The sequence below is a fragment of the Centroberyx gerrardi genome, chromosome 4, assembly GCF_048128805.1.
Source record: "Centroberyx gerrardi isolate f3 chromosome 4, fCenGer3.hap1.cur.20231027, whole genome shotgun sequence".
NCBI lineage: Eukaryota > Metazoa > Chordata > Actinopteri > Beryciformes > Berycidae > Centroberyx > Centroberyx gerrardi.
The window spans coordinates 4,130,235-4,150,446 of record NC_136000.1 but is presented as its reverse complement, the minus strand read 5'-3'; the positions used below and the strand labels follow the sequence as shown (position 1 = coordinate 4,150,446).

At 42.0% G+C, this 20,212-nt stretch overlaps 1 protein-coding gene across 1 annotated transcript in view; it reads left to right on the top strand.

The window, feature by feature from the left end:
• The window catches only part of LOC139915920 (carbohydrate sulfotransferase 8-like), a 32,710-nt gene extending 21,703 nt beyond the window's left edge, over positions 1 to 11,007 (top strand). The window contains exons 3-4 of the mRNA XM_071904713.2: positions 8,830 to 8,870; positions 9,823 to 11,007. Coding sequence (XP_071760814.1) covers positions 8,830 to 8,870; positions 9,823 to 10,947 — 1,166 coding nt within the window. The 3' untranslated portion in view covers positions 10,948 to 11,007. The remainder of the gene's footprint in view (positions 1 to 8,829; positions 8,871 to 9,822) is intronic.
• Positions 11,008 to 20,212: the final 9,205 nt, after the last annotated feature.

Sequence of the window (20,212 nt, the reverse complement as noted above, 5' to 3'; positions counted from 1 at the left end):
ATCTGGCAGGCGTTTGCAAGATTTATGTTTGGTTGATGGATTAAGACTTTAAACATTATGGATCCGAGGTCTTCGCCAGGTATATTAATCCCTGTGAAATTACAGTAAGCGGCTCGTGAGGATTTTCCAGCAATTTTGACACCTCGTTGAGCTTTAGATGTTGAAGGAAGCTGCACTTTTATATGACCTGACTGTAACTTGTCTTTCATAGACTTTGCCCTCAGATCTTCAAAAGGGACGTGTTATGTAGCTGTGAAGAACCCCCTTCAAGGGACTTTGACTCTTGATTGTATTACAAACTACTGTTTGAGAAAGTTTGGATGTTTGTGGTTGTATTTCACCATTCAGTTGTCCACATAAGTCAGTGCTAACCATCATTAATCAAAGCTCATGCAGGTCAGTGTCTGGTGTTCTTGGTGATCAGTCAGGAGTTAATCGATGCAGGTGTTATAATTGCTTGAGTAGTACAGCCTCCATATAAACCAGGAATGCATCTATGCCTTTTAACACTTTTTTTTTTAACACTAATTTTTCTTTTTGCAAAATTCGATAGAATACCTTTTATTTGCCACCTATTCAATTAACTGGACTGTTTATACTTTCAGCCAAAAATAGGCATTTTCAGAGGATCTCATTCATTAATTTTTCAAACGTTTCAAATTGAATTGAAGTAAGACTATACCGTCATACGTTACCATCCAAAATTGTCGTGATCGTGATATAAAGTTTTGGCTGTATCACCCACCGCTACTACAAAATATAAAATCGGTGACCACAAAATCTACATCTACTACTCTCTGTACGTCTTGCACTGTGTCCTTGCGCTGTATGTACGGTCCTGTCAGCGCCGCTTTGCTCAGCACGCAGCAGAGTTGAGTGGTGGACCAGCTCAACCTCAGTTCATGTCAACTTCAGGTTAGCTGAGTAAACTGTGAATGACAGCAACTACATGGGGAGCTGGAATCACTGGACCAGAGGCTCCATGAATAACAAAGGAGGCACGGCATGAATGTGCTGTTGATTCCCTTCCTCTTTGAGTCGGTCGACTAATTTTTCACAAGAAACAATATCCACTATACATTGGTGCCCTGCAGACACGTTGACCGCCCCCTCACCTTTTGTACCGTTGTATCTTTCTGTTCAATAGAGTATTTTTGATACTGAGGTAGGCTATAGAGCAGCATTGAATTTAGACTTGCATATTGTTGTGTTGGCGGGCTGCCGCTAATCTCTATAAAATTGCATTTGGTGACGATTATGGTGTGATATTGCCGTTTCAGTTTTGATTGGATTTAAAGCCTAGCTTAAAGGGGAATACCACTGAATTTCATCTTAGGAATCATTTATTCCTATACCATACAGCTCCATAGAGAGATGTGGTGAAAATGGTGAAGGTGACTGTGACAAGTGGCCAGGATGGTTTTCAGGGAATCATGGTACAATTTCTGTGTCAGAGCTGAGATTATTTGCTGTAGTATAAAGGCAGCAGCTCCGGGCGGTGTGTTGGTTTAACATCACAAATTAGAGTCTTGTTTCTCTAATTTCTTGCTCCAGGAGAGATTTAATGTTCAAAATTACTGAATGGACTGTACAAAACAATGAGAATAGCATGTGTGAATTCTTAAACCGAGTGATATGCAGGCTTTAAGAATATATTTAGTGTTTCCAAATTAATTGGTTTTTGTAAGATAAGATAAAATATGTTGATTCCCGAGGGATAATTGGATTGTGCACAGTTTGATTGCATGTGGTCATGTGTGTCTATTTGCCACATGCATGTTGCTGTTGTCGCATGAAAACCTCCTAACCCCAATTTTGGTGGACTGGTTAGTTTTAAGTTTGCAGATTTTTTTTTTATTCCCCTCGATGATTTTAAAGCAGATATCTCACATTTTCTATCATGTTTGCAATTGCTTTTTCGGTCCCTGTACGTATGTTTGACTGCTGGAACGTGACTGAATTGTACTTTCCTTGTTATTCTTATGAATTTTTATGTTTTTGTTCTTAGGCCTCTGCTGAAAAAGAGATCTCATTCTTACTGAGACTACCTGATTAAATAAAGGAAAAATGAAATGGTGATTATTCATGTTTTAACTTCAGTTGAAGGATTACATGGTCCTCTGGGCTGAGAAAATTCTACAACTCTTGGGCTTATAAAACCCATTTAAGGCTGAGAGATGCAGATTCATGGGGGGAAAAAAGGCATTTTTTTTTAGTTCCTGAAAAATTTTTGAGATACAGGTTTTTCACCCAATAGCAACGATGCATATAAAGAAGCCCAAATGAGGCGGCATGCTCTCTTTGCTATCATTAACGCGCCACATTCCCAGGTCACCCAGGCCTCAGCTGTGGTACAAGACGACCGACAGGATTGGCTGCAGCAGGTGCTGAGCTCGGCAGAACCGCCAGCCGGCTTGTAATTAATTAGACTCCGGTGGGAGGCAACGCCGCCGCCGCCGGCCCGGGTCAGGAGTCGGTAAACACACCTGTATCACCCGGACCCTCGGATTCTGCTTCGTCTTCGCTCGGCTGCTGTTTAGCCACAGTTAGCACTTCTCAGAGTTAGAAAAGTTGTCGGCTGTAGCACTTTCTGGACTCGCTCGGGCGAAGCAGAAGAGTAAATCAGGAATACAATGAGACGAGGAAAGGGAAGTATAGGGTTCAGGTTGGCTTTACAAGCAAAACAACACAATCGAAATGTCTTCACAGTGCTTGCTCTGTGATTTTGTACTGCAGTGGCGCATGGGCGGGAATCAGGGCTCCACATGAATGTAGTACAGGTCACAGTGCTGACAAATGCCAATTCAATTACTTTATTGGCATGACTGTCTATCAGAAACAATATTGCCAAAGTAGCATACAAAATATACATTTTGTACATTCAAAACAAATTGAGATGTTTTAGTAAATTGGTTTGAAAATGGACTATTCAGTAGCATGTAGGCCTAATCATCAGTATCTATAATAATTTAAAACTGTCTGTGTCAATAGATGTAATTAACATAGACATCTTTTCATACTTCACCATAATAAAAACAGCAACTCTAAACATCAGGACTACTGTTTATTATACGGTCGTTTTAAATTCCCAGTTTCTCTATCAGTGACGGTGTTGTTGCTGTGATGATGCACATCTGCATTGAATCCAGAGGTAACCCTACTGTAAAGTACTACATGGACTGTAGAAATGACCATGATGCATTGCCCCCCCCCCCCCCCCCCCCATCCTCCCAAACACACACACACATACACACACACATACACCACCACCATCTGTGGTGAAGTAAAAATGTCGCTGAAACAGAAAACAGGAACTGCACTGCGAAGCATTTCCTCTCCAGATAAACAATTAGAAGCATCCGCTGGAGCGAAGATTCAAGCAAACGTATGCAGACATGACTGACTGACTGACAGCTAAAATACAATAGAGTCCAGACTGACAGCAGAGAAATGGCAGTTCACACACACACACACACACACAAACACACACACATATTGACAGACTCTAACACATAAACACGCATATGAATGAGCACAGATACACATACAAGCACACACAATAACACAAACGAACACACACACACAGACATACAGAAACACACAGAAACACATGAACACACACAAATAGACACACACTAATACACGGGCGCACTAAACATACACACACACACACACACACACACACACGGTCCATCAGCTTGACTTGGCTGCTGTCTCTGAGTTCAGTCCGTCAGCAGCAGCAGGATCTGGCATCTAATCGATGGTAGACGACCTCCGTGTAGGTCAGTGTGTGACGACGACACACACACACACACACACACACACACACACACACACACACACACCAGCCTTTGCAAACTTCAGCTCCGAATGGGAGTGTGAAGTCATGTTTCAGACTTGATTTGGGTGAGGAAGTGGGAAGAGAGGGAGAGGTTAGAGTAGCACTTATAAACATAACCCCAGATCAAAACCCATTAAAAAATGTGGTATGTTTTGTGAGCAGCATGACCCAACACTCATATACACACACACACACACACACACACAAACACACACACTCACTGGTTAGGGTTTGTTAATAGTACTGAATTAAGAGAGAGAGGCAGAGAAAGCAGGTGCAGATATGAAACTCCTGACTCAGTGCTTGCTTTGAAGAAGGGTATGTTTAGTTATGGTGTCTTTGTGGGCAGGAGGGGAGGGGCACAGCGAACAGGTGCATCCTAAATAAAGGGGGAAACTTGCATGCAGCACTTTTCAGAACAGTTACAAAATGCTTTCAGGATATCCGCAAGTCCTTAAAGCAGAATACTGGTGTCATTTAGAATAGCCCATTTACTGTCTAGTCCCATTTTCCATGTCTAGTTTACGCTTCCCTCAATCATTCTGCAATGCATGCCCTATGTAATTCTATTTTTTATAACATTCACCAGTTTTTTGTCATTTTAAAAATACAAACTTTATAGTGTCAAACCTAGCTTGAAATGAACCACTGTCCCGGCTAACAAAGACACCCTAAAAGACCCATGGCGCGCCCTCTAGAGGCCATCTGACGAAGCGCAGGCTCCGTGCAAACTCTCCCTGAGTGAGTGAGTGAGTGAGTGAGTGACTGAATGACTGAGTGACCTGAATTTGCCACTTTCTGCCCCCGGCCGCATGGCGCGCCGTGGAAAAAAGACATGGATGTGACAATAAAGTTTGTAAAGTGACAGAGCGTAATGTAACGCAGCGCTGATCTGAAAACACTCGACTCAGCTCAATGAAATAAGGAGAAAACAGAAAGTTTGGCTTCATGTTTCCTGTGATGGATTCTCTCGCTCTGTGGAAGTTGTTTTTCATACTGGACAAGAATGAACGGCAGCAAATGGCTTCTTCTGAAGGAGGAAAACGAGCGCTGATATCTGTAACTATGCTGACTGTGAGCAGAAACCAGAGAGGAACCGCTGGACCGCTGCTACTGACTTAAAAAAACACCGGCATTATCCTTTAAAGTCTGAGAAAGTCTTAAAGGTGATCCATGTATCATGTATAATTGAATACTGTATAATTACAGTAAACACATGAGAGCATGGTGGAAACAATTGGTCGCCTCTATCTCACACCAGTGGTATTACTGGTGCTAGTGTTTCTCAAAATGAAGACTACATTTCCCATAACCCCCGTTGCCTCCTGCACTTCCAACATGTTGATCCTCTTCAGGAAGGGGGGGGGGCTTCCTGAAAAGGGACAAAATGTTGGAAGTGATTTGTCCGTCGGCCTTTCACTCCTTCCACCATCTCCTGTTGCCAGAAACTCACAGCGTGGCTCACAGTGTAAAATGCAGTGTGGAGGACAGTAGAGGCTGCCAGTCTTCTTGGTGATGGTCTCATCTGTTTACAGTAATTATACTAGTGTTTCAAAATTGATGCGGTAATGATTTATTGATGTTAAATGCTACCTGTAGCACCTTAAACAGGCCCAGTGTAGAGGCCAGTAGAGGCTGCATGTTCTCATCAAACTGCATCAACAGAAAATCCAAGCTCCGCCCACACGGTTTGATTGACAGGTGATCTCTGGGAAATGCAGTGCAGAAACACCACAGCAATGAGCGCTTAGCAACAAAGATGGAGACAAAATAAAATAAAAAAAACACAGATCTGCACATACCACTTTAACTAACGGTGAGACATAAATAAATAAAATATAAAATATGCATCATGAAGGGGAGGAGGCAGGAAGATTTAAACCTTGAGACAACAGAGATATGGATTGTGCAAAAAGTGGGTTGAAAATTAATATTAGGAGGGTGTCGCTTTGCGTTTTGTAGTCTTGATGGCGAGTGCGGAGCCGAGGAAAAATACAGAAGCGAGTGTTGGGAAGACGGTGGCAGCAGCTAGCAGGCTGCTGACACCCGGAGCAGGACGCCGCTAACCTTCAGTGTCAGGATGATGCTGGGAGGCCATCTGGAGCCGCCGCTACCCCAACACAGACCAGGAGCAGCACACCCGCCTCCCTGCGTGGGGGTGTGTGTGTGTGGGTGTGGGTGTGTGTGTTTGTGTTTACTTGCATGCACATGCGTGTGTGTGTGTGTACATGGATGTGTGACTTTGTGTCCTGTACTTGTACACCAATGTGTTTTGGGACTTTGTGTACTTGTGTGTTTTTCTGTTTGTGTGTGTGGCTTTGTCAGTGTGTTTCTATGTGTGTGTATGTACTGTCAATGTGTGTGCTTCTGTGGTGTGTGACTTGATGAAAATGTGTGTGTGTGTGTTACATGCACATGTCCAGTACATGTACACTAAGGTGTTGCTGTGTGTGTTTCTGTGCGGTGACTTGAATGAGTGTGTGTGTGTGTGTGTGTGTGTGTGCGTTACATGCACATGTCCAGTACCTATACATCAATGTGTTCCTGTGTGTGTGAGTGACTTTGTGTACCAGTGGGTGTGAGTGACTTTGTGTACCTGCGTGTGTGTGTGTGTGTGTGTGTGTGTGTGTGTGTGTGTGTGTGTGCTTCCTATTTAAGATTCTGTGACACTGCCAGAGTTATTTAGAGTATCATTCGCCTCCTGTTGGGTGCTGTCAACAGTGTAGTTGGCTTTGTCTGGACTGTCTGCCGTGTCTGTGGGGGGGCAACAACTCAAACACAGATCAGTGGAGTCTGCTGCTTTTCTACGGTACATTAATGGACTTTGTATTAAAAGATGAGAAAACCCAACACGACTCAGTAAAAGATGGTGACTCAACACACAGACCTTGTGTTAGTATACAAGGTGCTAATGCACTGCAGGCTCTGTTTATCACATCCAAACTCTTAGCACTGCTGCATCTCATATTTCTGAGCATATATCAAGTTGCTTTTTAAATTGCTACCAAATAGTCATTCAAAACTGGTTCTTAAGCAGTATTACAAGGAAGGAAATGTTAAACTGTGATGTTGTGGCACTGCTATGGTGTGTTCGCAAGTGTCTTGTTTAAGATGCTACATGTAGCATTTTAACATCAATAAATCATTACCATGTTAAGACATTAGTATAATTACCGTAAACAGATGAGACCTTCACTGAGAAGCCTGTCAGCCTCTATCATCCTCCATAGTTTCTCCACCTGGTGGATCTGGAGGGAAATCTGCTGGATCGCTTTACGGCACAAAACAGGAAGAGGTTCTGTTCTTCCAGAGCGAACGGAGCTAAAGCTGAAAGAGTTTCTGGCAGCAGATGGTGGAAGGAGGGAAAGGAAGATGGAGAAATCACTTCCAACATGTTGATCCTCTTCAGTAAAGACAAAAGAGAAAACCTTTGACTGAAGAAGCACATGAAGCAACGGGGCTTATGGGAAATGTGGTCTTAAAGAATGAGAAACACTAGCACTAACAATACCACTGGTTTGAGATAGACCAGCATGGTCTTGTTTGTTTACAGTAATTATACCAAGGTATCACAGTTGAAGCTGCCCTTGAAATGTCTGCCAAATACCAAATAAGTACACTGCAGTGGTTTGTATTTAGTTGGTCCTCACATCGAGTCGAGTCAAATTTGTAAAGTGGGAATCTTAGCCTCCAACTTTTCATGATGTTTCCCTTCATTTCTTGGATGGCTTTTCCCAAAACAGTCAGATAAAAGGTTCAGACAACTCAATAATGACAAATCGTCTTTCATGCAGACTTTCAGTTTTGCAATTAATCATGTTGTGTGTTTGACAGATAATGCAATTCAGCCCAAATGAACAGAGACTGTGGATTCTGCTGAAATAGCGTTTATGGATATTTCTGCGCTCTAACGATTGCTGTCCTATTTTGCAGTCTTCTGATTTTTTGTTTTTTTTTCTTGGAGAGTAATCTCGCGTTAACTGTTATCAAAACAGAAAAGGTTGTTCTCAATTTCTTCCAACGTAAGCACAATAGAAACTTCAGTTGTTGATAAAGCAATTAAAGCAAAGCAATTAAAGCAATTAGGCATTTAGCTGACACTCTTACCCAGAGCGACTTAGCGTAACAGTAGAATAAGCTTTAATTTTCTACATCGTCAACGTTGTAAGCAACCAATAGTTGTGCACGGGTCAAAGCCTCAGCGGCCAGGCAATAGATATAACAAACATTTCTGTGTCTCTCGAATATTCAGGTAAAGGTGAGCAATCATATAAAAGATGAGCTTTGGTGGGGAAGGTGCTGGGCCTTGTGCCTTGTGGGGAACCCACCTTGAACGGGATATGTCATTTGTTATACTGCTTCCCTCCACACCATCATTCTGTGTCTTTGTCACACATACACACACATAACACAACACACACACACTCAGTCAGACCTGGCTTCTCTATCAAAACCTAATCTTGAGTCCTCTCTCGGCAACACCATCTGTAATGCACACCATCTCCCCTCCAGGCCTTCGGGGCTGCCGCCTCACCAGAATATCTTCAGTGTTTTCCTCCCAGACGAGACTTGAACGTGGCGAGCGACAGCACCGTCACATTTACCAGGCAGATAAATGGCAGTGTTTGTCTATCCGGGGAAAGCTGACTGAGTTGACTCTTTTTTTCAGCTCCAACCTGCTTCACATTCATACATTTCCCGACCACAGACTGATGGACACTGTGCAGCTCCCAAATTTGTCCAGCCAGTTTGAGATTCGAAAGGGCGTCCTCCCATTCACAAGCGTCTAGGCTATATATACCATTGGCATTTGGCTGAAGTATTAAAAATGTGGGTATACTGCTATGGAAGTGTAAGGTATACAGCAGGATATAGGGTGTATAGGTGGATAGTTTGCTTCTAATACTACTCTATACCCTTGACTACACAGCGGCCTGCTTTCATGAAATGTCTCAACCGTACTGTTTTTTCTTGTCTGTGCTCTCCAGGTGCAAACTTAATGGTGGCTTCCAGCTGGCCGGTTCAGAAGGTGAGTGAACTGCAGCTCTGTCAGACAGCATGAAGTAGCAGGCAGCTTGAGCTTTGACATGAGGACGTTCCCAAGCGGTCCTCTGCGATTGAAAGTAGTGTCGTGGTGCCATCTTGTGGACTGGTCGGTGTACAGCTTTCATTTCAACACCAGCATTTATAATGTGTGCTTGCTGTTGCCAGGTTTGATCGGTTATATGGTGTGTGAACAGATGGCGTGATACATATACAGTATATAGCAGTGTTTCCTCTGTAGTTTTATGCAGCTGTGGTGCTTGGGGGGGGGGGGGGGGGGGATTCTAGTTTTGTCCCATATCTGTCGCTGTTTCGGTATAAGTTATGTTTCAAGTTGAGGTTGTACTGATAAAAATGCTTTTTAATGATATTAGAAAATCATTACTTCTAAAACATTTGGACTACATTTATTTTAGGTAAGACTAAATTATAGTGCGTATTTCAATTTCTCATTTTCTCTAGCAGCGGTGGTAATTTCCTTGTTGTAGTAGTGCAATACTGGTAAATGAATACAAAGGAAACACTGTATAGTATTTAATATGTGTGTGTGTGACAACAAAACCTTATTATAAAATGATTACCGGCATGAAAGAAAGCAACTTATGGGTTATTAATAAAGTTATGAGTCTTCTTAAGACCTTTGCATACAAATAATTCTGTTTTTGAGGATAGAATTCAGTTGCAATTTTGAACTCTTTTTGTACTTTTTAAAGGAAAGTGTGTAACTTAAGTCCTTGTTTGATATTAATATTTGCACAGACTGTATCATATCTTAGAGATAATGATAAACGTGAAGGTAACGATTTATTTTTCTCCAAATTGGATATAGAGCATTTTGTGAAGTGAACTCTTCAAGCACTTGCAAATGATTTTTCTTCTTTCCAAACTGAACACAACTTTATCTGTCATTTCCCCTGTGTGCTCTCTTTATATTTTAGGACTTTGACACAGACAACATAGCTACTGGGAGCTTCCATCCAGGGCAGACTGAAGACGAAGGTACAGCACCAAGACCGGAAAACTCACCCTCCGGTCCCGACCTTCACCGAACTTCTCATGCCGTCCAGCAGTTGCCCGACTCATCACTCTCGGCGTCTGAAGACCAGGCAGCCAGCCCCAAATACCATGTCCCCAAACGCCACAGGAAACTGCTTTTAAAGAGTAACTTTGGAGCCTCTAGCGCCCCTGCTGACGAGGAAGAACAACAACAACAACAGCAACAGATAAGGGTGGCCAAGACACAGGTGTCCCGGCAACGTACGCTGACAGAGTTCTGCGTCAAATACCAATCCGGCATCACCGAGCAGCTCATCTCGCGCCGGCAATTGGCGCAAATTTACGTTGACGACAAGTACAGGCTGCTGTACTGCGCGGTGCCCAAGGTCGGTTGCTCCAACTGGAAACGGGTGCTCATGATCCTGGGTGGGAGCACCGCCTCCTCCATCCGCGACATCCCCCACAACACGGTGCACACCGACAACCACCTGCACCGCCTGCAGTCCTACAACCGCGCCAACATTGACAGGGTACTCCACTCTTACACCAAGGTCCTCTTCGTGCGGGAGCCCTTCGAGCGGCTGGTGTCGGCCTTCCGCGATAAGTTCGAGAGCCCAAACTCTTATTACCACCCCTTGTTCGGACGCCCGATTATCGCGAGATACCGTCCGAACGCCACGCTAGCTGCCCTGCAGACCGGCGACGGGGTCACCTTCAGGGAGTTTGTCCTCTACTTGCTAGATGTGCATCGGCCAGTGGGGATGGACGTCCACTGGGAGCCTGTCAGTCAGCTCTGCAACCCCTGCCTTCTCCGATACAACTTCATCGGGAAGTTCGAGAGCATAGAAGAAGAGGCTAACTTTCTGTTGCAAAGTATCGGAGCGCCGAGTAACCTCACCTACCCCAACTTCAAAGACAGGAACCCCCTCGAAGAAAGGACTTCCTCCAAAATCACCCAAACCTACTTTGCACAGTTGACCTCCACAGAGAGGCAAAAGGTCTATGACTTCTATTACATGGATTATGTGATGTTTAACTACACCAAGCCCTTCAAAGACCTCCATTAACCAGGGCAACAGGAAGGGGGCGTGTCTTTGAAGCCGAAAGTTGCAGTAGTGGCCAGACCAAACACACTCTAATGCAAATCTAATGCCAGTAAAAGTGTAAAATAGAAAGTTATCACCTCAGTTATAAGTTTTCAAAATTTCGCCACCAGATACAAATTTGATCCTATTTGGAGTTTTACATTATATCAAATAATCAAATGTTCAAAATCAGGCAGTAGCCCATACTTCACTGTAGCGTCGCCATCTTGGACCAACACCACTGAACTGGGATTGACTAATATGTATACGTTACCCCCGCCTGGCGGAGCTGACTGCAGGCTCTGGACCTGCATACCCAAAACGCCACCGATGTGACAGGAACAAGCTTTAGCACAAAAGAACAAAGTATGAACCGGAAGTCTGAAAGCTGGTTTCAGGCTGCACTGTAGGAACAAACAGCAAAAGCTGCGTCTATTTTCTATGTACTACTAAAACACTACGGTTGCCAGGTTGAGATTGCTATAATGGATGAACAAGAAGTTTCTGGGGACTTTGAATATGCACTGGAGACGCAGAATTTCAAATTTGTGCTTCATCAAATTTCATGTAATGTTTTGTCAATCCATTTTAAACAGGTGATAATGTTTTTATTCTCTTCTGGTTTATCCCGCAAAGTAACCAGAAAGACAATCATGATTATTTTTAGCCGGTGAACGTGTCGTCATACTGTTGAAGTCTGTCAATTGGCTGACCGCTTTACTGCCGAACAAAGGCAAAAGGCAGCAAATGTTCAGAGTGGGAACCAGAGAAAAAAGACATGAGAAGATCTTTGAAAATGTGATTTGTTGACTCAGTAAGAGTTTATTCGTATCCTCCTCTAATGCCGACTAACAAAAATCTGATTACAAGATCTTATTGTCAACCATACTTGAACTTGCTGCCTGTTTCCTTTGCAGGGCAGATTAGACCACACTGTTGTAGCCTTCAGTTAACTATTACACAGCCTTGAGTTTAACAACATGCAATTCAATGACTTCTGTGAAGTTCATTTTACATTAATTGAAATTTATGGTAAATGTATCAAGTTTATTAACCTGAACATTGTTAGAGATTGTTGTTAATTTAATTTTCTGGTCATCTGTAGCAAAGTGGAATTATAAGAGATTTGGACAAAAGCGTTAAGGATTACACTATAGTATAATATAAGGTACAGTCTGCCATTTTGCAGTGTTGTTCTTAAAGCAATAGTTCACCCAAAAATGAAAATTTTGTAATTGTCTACTCAGCCTCATGTCAGTCGAAACATCAGTGAAGTTTGTATATAATGAGTTTATTTTTATTTTATTGTTTATTTTTACAGGAGCAATGCACAATTTAAAAGAAATTGCACCAGTTAGTTCGCTTCCAGCTAATTTGCATCTGTTGTCCCTTGGCAGGAAAAGCAACAACACACAATCACAGGACATGCTATACAATACAGTAAAACACAGTACAATGTTCATTTAAAAAACAACAACAACAGTGTATATTAGTGAATATACCAGATAAAATTAGCCATACAAGGCAATCAAGCTTTAGGTTGGATTTAAGAGCTGTCAGGCTTTCAGACGCTCTGATATCGGAAGGTAAGGAATTCCATTTTCCAGCTACTTTAACAGAAAAAGCTGATTGGCCAGAGCCTGACCTTCTGAACTGCAGAGTCGCCCCTCACTGACGCTCTAGTCCCCCTTGCACTGCTGTTAGGGATGGTCAGGCATCCTTTTAGAGGAGGTGCAAGATCATTGATCATTTTATACATCAGACATGCATCTGAATAAAATTAAAAAATATAGAAGTTTATAAAATTATATTTCCTCAGAACGTTACAGTGATGGTAATCCCTAGGTTTATTCTAACACTTGCTAGAGAGTACAGTCTTAAGTATAGTCACACCTGCCTGAGACCGGGTTGTAATGCAGTTTGATAAATGAGGGAAAATCATAGAATGAACAAAAAGCTTTGCAGCTGACAAGGACAGCTGATGCCTGATCCAGTTAAATTATTTAGATTAACTTTAACATTGCTAATAACCTTTTTAATTTGTGTTTTAAAGGACAGGTTCAAATCAGTTATAATGCCTAAATATTTAAAATGTTTCACAGAAGTGAGTCAGTTTGGCTGCAGCTTGTTCTTTTGCCTTTGCATGGGTGTAGATAACTAATCGTCAGCATATACTTGGATATTAATATATGAGCATACTAGAGGAAGATCACTGATATATAAACTAAATAAAATAGGTCCCAATATGGATCCTTGCGGAACACAAGGAACAAAAGAGGAACACTTATCGCCTACTCTGCTTCCTCATGTTCGAGTAAGACTCCATCCGAGCCAGGGCATCAAGAGAAAAGCTGAATTTTGACAGTTTTGAAAGTAAAGCATTATGATTATTTGTGTTGAAGGCCTCTTAAAATCTAAAAAACAACTGCACCCACAACACCCCCTCTATTAGTATTCTCTTATTGGGAGAATGATAGATCAATAGTTTGATATGATAGGTTTATCTCCTGACTTAAAGACAGGAGTCACTACTGCAACCTTTCATGTGGAAGGAAAATGAGAAAGTTTAATTGACAGATTGATCAGGTGGGTTATGTGGGAACAAAGTATAGTTTTGTTTCATGCGATCAAAACTTTTCATGACAATCTTTACCAAGCTCTGCACTGAATCTACAAAAAATGAAATTAACATTATGGCTATTTGTTCTTTATCTTGTATCAATTTTTCTTGATTTTTCCAAATGTTGAGCTGGTTCGCTATCCGTCTTTGTAATTTTATTGATTTATTTTTCCAGATTAATTTATTATTCCCTTTAGACTTGTTAATTAATTTAATGAAGTTATCTACTTTAGCCTGCCTCAATTCTCTGACCACTTTATTTATTATTTCATAATTGCTGGAAATTTCTTTTATCATATAATAGTCCAGATTTAAGAGCTGTTTCCAAATCTCTCTGCTTCATTAACCTCAAAAGACGCTCATGTAACCACGGTAGATTGTGTTTTTTACAAGATTATATCAGTTTCTGTCATCTGAGTCCAAATTGTCTTTCCAGTCCAGCTGCTTTAGTTTATTTTCAATTGAACTAATAACATTTTTTAGTTGTCAATTATGGAAGTTGAGAAGTGACATAATTCAAATGAAATCATGAAATAGAATTGCAATTTCAATTCCCATATATGAGAGCATAATATATGACAAAATTAAAATTAAATAATCCAAATTTCATTTTCATTTACATGTTTGAAAAAGCATTATTACTGCCAAAATGAAAATGAAAACTCCATTGACATTTAGTTTTCCATGCACTGCAAAGCATAACCGTGTCATATTTAAAATGAAATTGAAGTTGAGAAGTGACATAATTCAAATGAAATCATGAAATGGAATTGCAATTTCAATTCCCATATATGACAGCATAATATACGACAAAATGAAAATTTAAATTAAATAATCCAAATTTCATTTTCATTTACATGTTTGAAAAAGCATTATTACTGCCAAAATGAAAACACAAACTGTCAAACTCACCCATCAAAGCCAGTGGGTGGGATCATCCGATTGGTTGAATGTTGTAGAACCACCCACCAGGCCAGAATCCGACCAATCGGATCCCGCCCACCGGTTTTGATCCCGCCCACTGGCACCCACATTTTATGATCATTTTTTGCTCTTTTTGGAACTCTAAACAATAAAGCCCACTGCTGTGTTTACTTTAGTTTAGTTAATTTGCACATATAAAAAAAAAACAATACATTAAGAGAATTACCAAAGAAGGAAAAAGAAAGAATTGTACATGTGCAGGTGAGGTAAAAATTGAAAAGATGAGCTAATATCAAAACCTCACGAGGTTCTACTAATGAAGTTACAGTCAGGTTTTGGAGAAGGCTGATATGGAGCAGTGGGTGAGTAGATAATGACAATTTTCATATTTGGGTGAACTAATGAGAGTAAAGGAAATACACATTCAATTGAATTTAAAAAAATCAACTGCCTTTTTGGGAACAGTTTCCTCATAGCTCCAAAAGAGAAACATCCTGTCCGTCCAGCAGAAACACTCTGGTGTGAGAACTGAAAAATGTTCAGCAGATATGAAAATGATCTCTAAGCCTTAACACTGCCATCTCACCTGATATTTTTAAGTTGTTGTTGAAACATTGCTGTGACTACGAATAAATGTTTAAGAGTCTTTTTGCTAATAATTCAAATGTCTGTTTTTTATAAAGTAACAAAGATATGAGGATTTTTGCTCCAAACAGAGATTTCCACTATTTGAAAAAGGTGACACCCATAGAGATATAACACAGTGTTATATCGCTATGGTAACACCTGAGTAAATACAGTTATAAGTGGATACTATGAATCATATGATGCTTAAACAAACTAAACCCCAAATCCAAATCTGTAGTGAAGATGACTGAACTGGTCATCTGCTATTGGCTGATCTTTGGTGCCTGGTGATGTCACCAGCTGTTGTACTCATAGAAGGTGACATCACCAAAGATCAGCCAATAGCAGATGGCCAGTTCAGTTCGGCTTCACCAAAGTTTGGGGTTTAGTTATTCTTCAGTGAAGGTTATTAGCCATCTTATCGCTTTGGTTTACAAAATGACATCACTCTTACTCTCTGTTTGAGAGATATTGAATGATGAACTTCAGGTAATATTTTTTATACAGAATTAATATATTATGTTTTGGAATATAAAACTCTTAGTGTCTTCTAACATGTCAAAGCTGTAAGGGGTTTTGTTCCCAAATGAGATCTACACCCTGTGGAAAAGGTGACAATCATACAAAATTACTAATACAAATGATGGTACTTTAGGAAAAATCCACCGTAAAACACGAACACTGTTAAAGTAAAATCAGCTATTGGTGATGTACTTTGCATTCCTGGGTCCATTTAGTTGTTTGGTGTATTTTTCTGATTCCTACAGACAACTGGCCGAACGGTAGCAGAAAATGTTTCAGGATGTAAAACATCAGCAGGTTTTGGTGTCAGTCCCTCAGAATCAAAGAGCGAGGGCTTCTTTCTAGAGCCGCCATTTTGCACCGAGAGACGTTCAACAATCATACAGAGAGAAATCCATCGTAGAAGAGGAGAGAGACCAGTTTCTCCACCACAGGAGCAGGAGAGAGACCAGACATGTGAAAACCAGAGTAGAAGTTCCTTAAGTTATTTTATGATGAAGAGTTTTAATTTCCTTTTTTGTTGTACCCACTTTCCCTCAACCTGCCTCGTGTACATGTGATTTCCTACATTTCCCAGAATGCCTTTCGAACATGCACATGACCGGAGTAAAGTTAGCTTGATATTGGATATTTGCTGGATATTGGTTTTCCCACCTTCAATTAGTTGTAAAGCAAACAAGTAAAAACGCATTGATGAATATATTTGGAAGAGGAAGAACAATTTACAATCACTGTTTTCAATATTGGAGAAAATATTTTTCTTATGCAACCCAGATTATATGGGAAATGACCTATTGAAATTTGAATGTGTTTATACATAAAAGGATTCATTTTGAGAGCATCTCTGTTCCTTAATGTGATGTATTTCCTGTTGAAACAGGATGTTGGGGGGCGGGACATAATGTGAGGCGCGATCATTCAAAAGTGTAAACCAACGGGTATCGTTAAATACATTATGACATAAATGACAAAATTAGTTAGCATGAAAAGGTCATTTTTCATTTCATTGCGACTTAATGTCCTCGGCTGACAAAATGACAGATCAGACCCTCTGTATATTTCAGAGATAATGAATAATTAACTCCAGATAGAGTTTGGATGCAGAGTGTTTTGGAACAGAGAAATCTTCATGTGTCGTCTAACATCAGCTCAGCGTCTGCAGCTCCGGCTAAATCAGGTCTGAATCCTCCCAGTGTGGCGTCTGTCACCTTTTCATGGACAGTCACGGTGTCTCACTCTCCTTGCCTGGGGGGGGGGGGGGGGGGAGAAGGAGCCCCCCCACCCCTCCCCACCCCACCCCACCCCTCTCCAACCCCCACCCCCACCCCCTTCCCTTTGTCTCATGAGGTCTTCACCCCTCGGGGCTCGGTGCCCTTCACCCCATCCTCCCTTCGTGCTTTTATTGACACGAACGCACATAATATGGCTCATGTTTCCACAAAGCCACGGTGTTTTATGTAAATATCACTGTAATGTAATATCACTACAGTACAGGCCAAACTACCCGTGTTGAGTCAGGGAAGCAGTGGAGGGAAACCCTGCCTCAGCTCAGTTAACCCTCCTTTTTATTCGCGGAACAGAGTTTACCCACGTTTTTTAAAATCTGTATGATGTAAATTCAGAGTTTACATCAAAGTAAGCACTTTCGAATTGACGTAGGTTATACGAGGATAGGGTTTTCATGCTTTTATGAGAATATAAATTGAGTTTTCTGCTCGTCAGAAGGGAAAGCATCTCCGTGTGCTGCTGTGGCTCGGAGACTGTCGGGTTTTCATCTGGTCCTCGTTGAACTGTCTTGTCTGAAACGCTGCTAGAAGTCTGTTGCAGCTGCATGTGAAGATCGCTTTTGCCGTTTCACATTTCTCTACGATTTAAATCGCCTGTGGAAGTGTTCGGTCAGCTGGTAAAACATTCATTTCAAGTCGTATTATTTTACATTAGACTGATTCAGCCTTTGCTTATTGTTTGTCTTCTTCTTGTAAGTTTAACCTTTATTGAGGATGTAATGATACTGCAGTAGGCCTTGCTATGCGTTAGTAGTAACTTTAGCTGATAAATAATTCACAAAACCTTCATAAAAATAAATGTCTGTTTTGCTACTCTATCAGCCAACAGTGATTCAATACTCGGTTTATGAAGGTTTTTACATTTGCTGTTCGGCCACATTCAAAATCATTTTTATTTCTGAGTTTGAAATAAGCCACAAACTGCACCAGATATTGTTTTTTATTTTCTAAGTAGGTTTGATTGCCAACATCAGTGGATTTGCTGCCATGTTTGCTGCCTGTGTTGACGCACTTCAGCAATTCATGACATTAAGTGGGAGATAGAGACAGAAAATTCCTGCATCCTACATGCAGTCACCACTAGGAGGCGGATGTGAATGTTTTTCCCCCAGTCGGCAGCTTGTATTTACGGAAAATCCAATATGACTTGAACAAAGCATGAACAGCCGGTGTCTGGTAGCTCTTTCCATCCTCTGCCGGACAGGAAGTGATGCGTTTGTTTTGAATCAACAGAAGAAGAAGAACTGGGTAGTGAGCAGACAAAGATGGTGTTGAGCGCTGAGCAAAACAGGAACTCACGGATTACCACTTCTAGTTAAAGCAGTGAGCTGTTATTGGTGATTTTATTTGCTTTTTCATTGTAGTTCCCTCTGCCGAGACGCTCCCAGCTGGAAAGCGTGTGAAGAGGCGTGTCGTCTCGGTGGCTGTGTGCCTCCTGGTGACGGACGGTCGACTGCAGGTCACAGTTCACCCACCTCTTTATTTACCAGCATCACCAGTGTTCAGCACATCACAGCCACTGTGAACAGCGGCTTCTGCCTTTGGCCTCAAAATGTCAAACATGGAGCCGGTCTGAGGAAAGCCTCCCTGAAGTGTCAGACTGACTGATGTCTGTGGACCAGCCTCTCTCTCTCTCTCTCTCTCTCTCTCTCTCTCTCCCTCTCACTCCCTTCATCCTCCCATCCCTCCATGCACAAGAAAATTCATAAATTATACGAAACCGAACTGCCAGCGCCTGGGGTGACTTTACAAGATATTTAAATCTTTAAATTCGCAACATCTTTCCCCTTACTTCATCTAATTGAACTAACTGCAGGGTTTCTTTAATTAGAGGGGGGGGGGGGGGGTGGAGGGCGAGAGAGAGAGAGAGAGAGAGAGAGAGAGAGAGAGAGAGAGAGAGAGAGAGAGAGAGAGAGAGAGAGAGAATCAAGTCCTTCTGCTGGTTTGCACAGTAAAGGGAGACACATGCGCCGCCCGGGGCAAAAACAAATGGAAGAAGAGAATTTAACGCTGGAGTCGTGTGTGTGTGTGTGTGTGAGTGTGTGTGTGTGTGTGTGTGTGTCGCTCTATTTCCCTGCTTGACTTAGCTGATAGGAGAGGAGGGGGGGGAGGAGAGGAGGAGGGGGAGGGCAGTGTTTCAGACAAATGAAGACATATAACTGGTTCAATGCGTCTCTTTAACCAGGGCCTCGCAAACGTCTTCATGTCACCGGTCCGACACACCGGGGCCGACAGACTCCCGATCGATCAGACTTGATCAGATTACTGATGGTATTGATTTAATATTGAGATTCTCTGGGTGTCCTGGTGGTTTAAGGTGCATACCATGTAACCGCAACATCCTGGGTTTGAATCCGGCCCAGGAGCTTTATTGTTTGTCATCTTTCCTGTCTATCTCTATTGTAAACTATCATAATAGAGGCAAAAACATTTTTTAGATTTAAAGTATTGAGATTCTCCACACTGTACAGCACATGAGGACGGGACAGTAGTGAAAGTGAAAGCTGGGACTCATCCTCACCCTCACATCCTCTCTGTCTGGGAATCATTTCCAGTGAATTAAGCAGCAACAGACAAATGAGAACGACTGCTGTGTTCATGCTCATGTTGGTTTTACCTGGAAACTCCTGGAGGCCTCCGGACACCAGTTTGGGTTTCGGACACCGCTGCTTCAAACCACAATGTGTCTCCACTGCACAAGGAGAGAGGGAATGAATAGAACAGAGAAAGTCTTTATCCAACAGGGGGGGATTTTTTTAAAAGGTACAGACAAACAAAAACAAGACAGAATAAACACTTAACAAAAAGAGCAGGACAGATGATTCTGTTGCTGACAGACAGACAGACAGAGAGACAGGGACATGAAGACCCTGCAGATTAGAGAGGAACACACACACACACACACACACACACACACACACACACACAACTGATGCTGACTCCTACATGCCAGCAGCCGCTCTGGCACACAGCATCATGTCTGTAACAGTGTGACCAGCAGAATAACTCCGGTTCAGTTCTGACACCAGCAGCCGCAGCCGCCTCTCTGCGTAAAGCTGTGCGCACCGGGACGCAAAATGGTTTCTGTGCGGGTTGGCGCTGCGGGATCCACTCTGCGGACCAATTAACACCGAATTATCAGAGAATATGAACCTTTCTCATATCAGAAACAACAGCGGCAGGAAGGCGTTTGGAGGCAGCCGAGCCGGAGCTGGGATGAGGAGAGTAAAACGGATCTGTGTGCGCACCCTCCCGGCGCACATCTCCA